The sequence below is a fragment of the Nothoprocta perdicaria genome, unplaced genomic scaffold, assembly GCF_003342845.1.
Source record: "Nothoprocta perdicaria isolate Ctin4 unplaced genomic scaffold, notPer1 scaffold_357, whole genome shotgun sequence".
NCBI lineage: Eukaryota > Metazoa > Chordata > Aves > Tinamiformes > Tinamidae > Nothoprocta > Nothoprocta perdicaria.
This window is the reverse complement of record NW_020455596.1, coordinates 483,219-486,304: the sequence shown is the minus strand read 5'-3', so window position 1 is coordinate 486,304 and position 3,086 is coordinate 483,219. Positions and strand designations below refer to the sequence as shown.

General features: G+C 69.6%; 1 protein-coding gene and 2 long non-coding RNA genes across 3 annotated transcripts in view; all 3 read right to left on the bottom strand.

The window, feature by feature from the left end:
* The window catches only part of LOC112951560 (zinc finger protein 250-like), a 9,539-nt gene that overhangs the window by 5,214 nt on the left and 1,239 nt on the right, over positions 1 to 3,086 (bottom strand). The window contains exons 2-6 of the mRNA XM_026044268.1: positions 1,976 to 2,337; positions 1,138 to 1,251; positions 612 to 724; positions 351 to 521; positions 67 to 278 (exon numbers count right to left, since the gene is read on the bottom strand). Of these exons, the coding sequence (XP_025900053.1) occupies positions 67 to 278; positions 351 to 521; positions 612 to 724; positions 1,138 to 1,251; positions 1,976 to 2,337 (972 nt within the window). The remainder of the gene's footprint in view (positions 1 to 66; positions 279 to 350; positions 522 to 611; positions 725 to 1,137; positions 1,252 to 1,975; positions 2,338 to 3,086) is intronic.
* On the bottom strand, positions 142 to 448 carry LOC112951567. Its single transcript, XR_003250242.1, has 2 exons — positions 351 to 448; positions 142 to 187 (listed from the first exon to the last, which is right to left on the bottom strand). It is a non-coding gene; the product is annotated as an uncharacterized LOC112951567 (long non-coding RNA).
* On the bottom strand, positions 460 to 811 carry LOC112951568. Its single transcript, XR_003250243.1, has 2 exons — positions 725 to 811; positions 460 to 521 (listed from the first exon to the last, which is right to left on the bottom strand). It is a non-coding gene; the product is annotated as an uncharacterized LOC112951568 (long non-coding RNA).

The following is a 3,086-nucleotide window of genomic DNA, read 5'->3' as shown; positions in this document are numbered from 1 at the left end:
CAGCGGCGCCCGGCCGGAGCTCCGCTCCGCCTCGGCGGCCTGGCAGGACCCCCTGGCCGTCCGCACGTGCAGGTGGTGCTGGATCTGCTTCTTGGACGTGAAGCTGCCGCCGCAGTGCGTGCACATGTAGGGCACCCAGTGGCTCCGCTGGTGCAGCAGCAGGTTGATCCGCAGCAGGAAGCTCTTGCTGCACACGGGGCACACGTAGAACTTGTTCCGGCTGTTGCCGCGCTGGCAGGCCGCGGTTCTGCTCGCGCACGAGCTCTCCACGAAGGTCCCTGTGGCCGTAACCGCGTGGGCTGGGTCCACACGTGCCGTTGCGTTGCCAAGACCTGGTGCCTGCTCCTTACCTGCATCTTCAGGAGCATCGCTCACTGCATCCCAGCCATCATTCCCTGAATTCCTGTCATCCTCCTCTTCCAGCTTTTCCAAAGGCACTTCAGGCGTGGGCAGCTTCTCTGCAGCGCCCTCCGCTCGCTGCGTCTCTGCTGCGATCCCCACCACTGCATCTGCTGGCAAGGCTGCAGAACGCCACGTCACTTCCACTCAGTTTGGGGACAGAACCCAGAGCCCACGGGGCTCTCCCCTCCGCCTGCGTCCCTCCCTCTCGCCCACGCGCGTCTCCGAGCCGCAGGGCTCCCCTTGCAGCTCGTGTTGCTGCAGGGAAGGCCGCGGCTGCGGCTCCCCAGGGCCCGTCCTGCCAAGGAGGGCGAAGGGCCCGTACCTGCCGCAGGAGACGGACACAGCCACCGCTCTGGACTCGCCAGTGCAGCAGAGCACGTGGGAGAAGGCTGGGGAGAGGACGGCGGTGGCTGATGGAGACCCACGGCGCCAGGAGCGGTGTCACGAGGCCGGAGCGCTGGAAGCAGAAGGGGTGATCACGGCACTGGGCCGGACGCAGCCGCGGCGGGGCCGGGGCAGCAGCCGGGGGGCCGGGCCCCCGCTTGCCTCCAGCTCCCCGCGATCCCCTCGCAGGAATCCCCCGCTCCGGGGAGCTACCGTGGCGAGGCAGGGCCAGGGGGCTCTTGCCGTGCCCCAGGGTGCCCCCATTAACACAGGAGACCCCGCAAGCCCCGCAGGCAAGGACGGCGACCCCAGCTCAGGGGGATGCAGATCCCGGGACGCGGCATCGCTCACCGGCCGGAGGCTCCGCCGGCGTCTCCGCTCGCCGCAGCTCGGCTGGCGCCGGCGCGCACGGCTCTTCCCCTCTCTCCAGGCAAGCCAGGAGCTCGGGCTTGCACAGGGCGCAGTCTGTTGGGGGCGAGACAGCAGGCACGAGATGCGGCAGCACCGCGCGGGCGGCCACACGGCCCCTGCCAGCCCCCTCCGACACGCCGGTGCCCACGGCAGCACGCACGGAGCGCGGGACACAGGCGCCAGAATCCGAGAGCGCCCTCGTATACAGCTCCCAAAGACCAGTAACGACTACCACAAGATCCACCCGGGAAGATCTCCCTGTCTTCTCCCCCTGCACATCACCCTGCAGGCGGGAAAGCTCCTGGAGCAAGGAGAGCTGCGGGAGCCTGAACCAAGGTTTGCCCCCCCAAAGCTCTCCCGTTTGCTTTGCTCCGAGTACCTCCATGCACCGGCAAAGTCGGGATCCTCACGCACCGAAGGACCAGGGGAAAGACCCCGACTCTCCCCATACGTGACAGGAGGAGACACCGGTTCCCTGACCTGCTCTGGGGTACACTCACACCTTGGGTTGTTCCTTGGACTACATTTGGGATAATGCTGGAAAACACCCCGCACGGCAGCGCTGATTTGCAGCCGCTTCCCAGGAGCGGGCAGGTTGGTGACAAGCTACAAGCGCAGCACAAGGGGTGTTTTCCCTTCCCAACACGGCTCTTTCTGGCAGGATTCGCGGCGCGGGCACGCGGTGGTTCCTGCACGTGGGGCCGCGCGGCCGAGCGCGCCGGGAACGCCCGCGGGGATGCAGCGGACACGAGCCAGGGCAGCGCCGGCACTCGGCTACCTGTTCTCCCCGAGGAGAGACACAGCCCGCTGCGTGCGTCCGGCAGCCTCCGCCCGCCTCCAGCGGCGACTAGGAGCCGAGGAGAGCGTTGGAGGGCTGCAAATCCCACGGGAACGCAAAGGGGCAGGAAAATGACCCCGAGGGAGCTGCGCGGGCTGCTGCCTAAGGAGTGCAAAGCGAGTCCTACACAGGGAAACCAGCGTCTCGTAGTTGCCCTGCATGACGCTCCCGTAGAGCTCCTTCTGCCCCTCGTCCAGGCGGGCCCACTCCTGCGCGCTGAAGTGCACCGCGACGTCCTCGAAGGTCACCGGCACCTGCGGGGGGGCCGCGCTCAGCTCAGCGCCCCGACGCCCCCGGCCGCGCTGCGACCCCCCGCACAGGGGTGCCCCACAACAGCCACCAGCATCTCGCCCCTCCACACCTCCCGGCCCCGCAGTCCTCCAGACACCCCCACAAACCCCCCCACGGTCACGTTGTGCCCCCCGGGATACCACAGGGGCCCCCCGTCTCCCTCCCAGCCCCACCAACGGCTCCCACCTCCCACAGGCCGCCCCCTAAGCACCAGTCCCTCCCCGGGAGCCTCAGGCCACCGGGGACCCCAAGATCCCCCCAGCCCCCTCAGTGACAACCCCTGCCCCACAGGGACCCACAACCCCCCAGCTCCAACGCCAGCCCTATAGGGACCCCCCAGGCCCCCTCAGTGCCACCCAGCCCCACAGGGACCCCCAAGGAACCCCCAGTCCCCCCAGCTCCAACGCCAGCCCTATAGGGACCCCCAGGCCTCCTCAGTGCCACCCGGCCCCACAGGGACCCCCAAGGACCTCCAGTCCCCCCATCTCTGACGCCGAGCCTATAGGGACCCCCAGGCCCCCTCAGTGCCACCCGGCCCCACAGGGACCCCCAAAGACCCCCAGTCCCCCCAGCTCCAACGCCAGCCCCACAGGGAGCTGCCCCAGCCCCCTTACCGCCAACCCCAGACACACAGGTCCCCAGAGCCCCCCGCGCCCCCCAGGTCAGCCCCAGTCCCTCCAGCCGCGAGGTCCCCCGGGCAGCCCCAGGCCCCGTCCCGCCGCTCGCAGCGCCCCGCGCCCCGCTCCGCACCGCGGGCAGC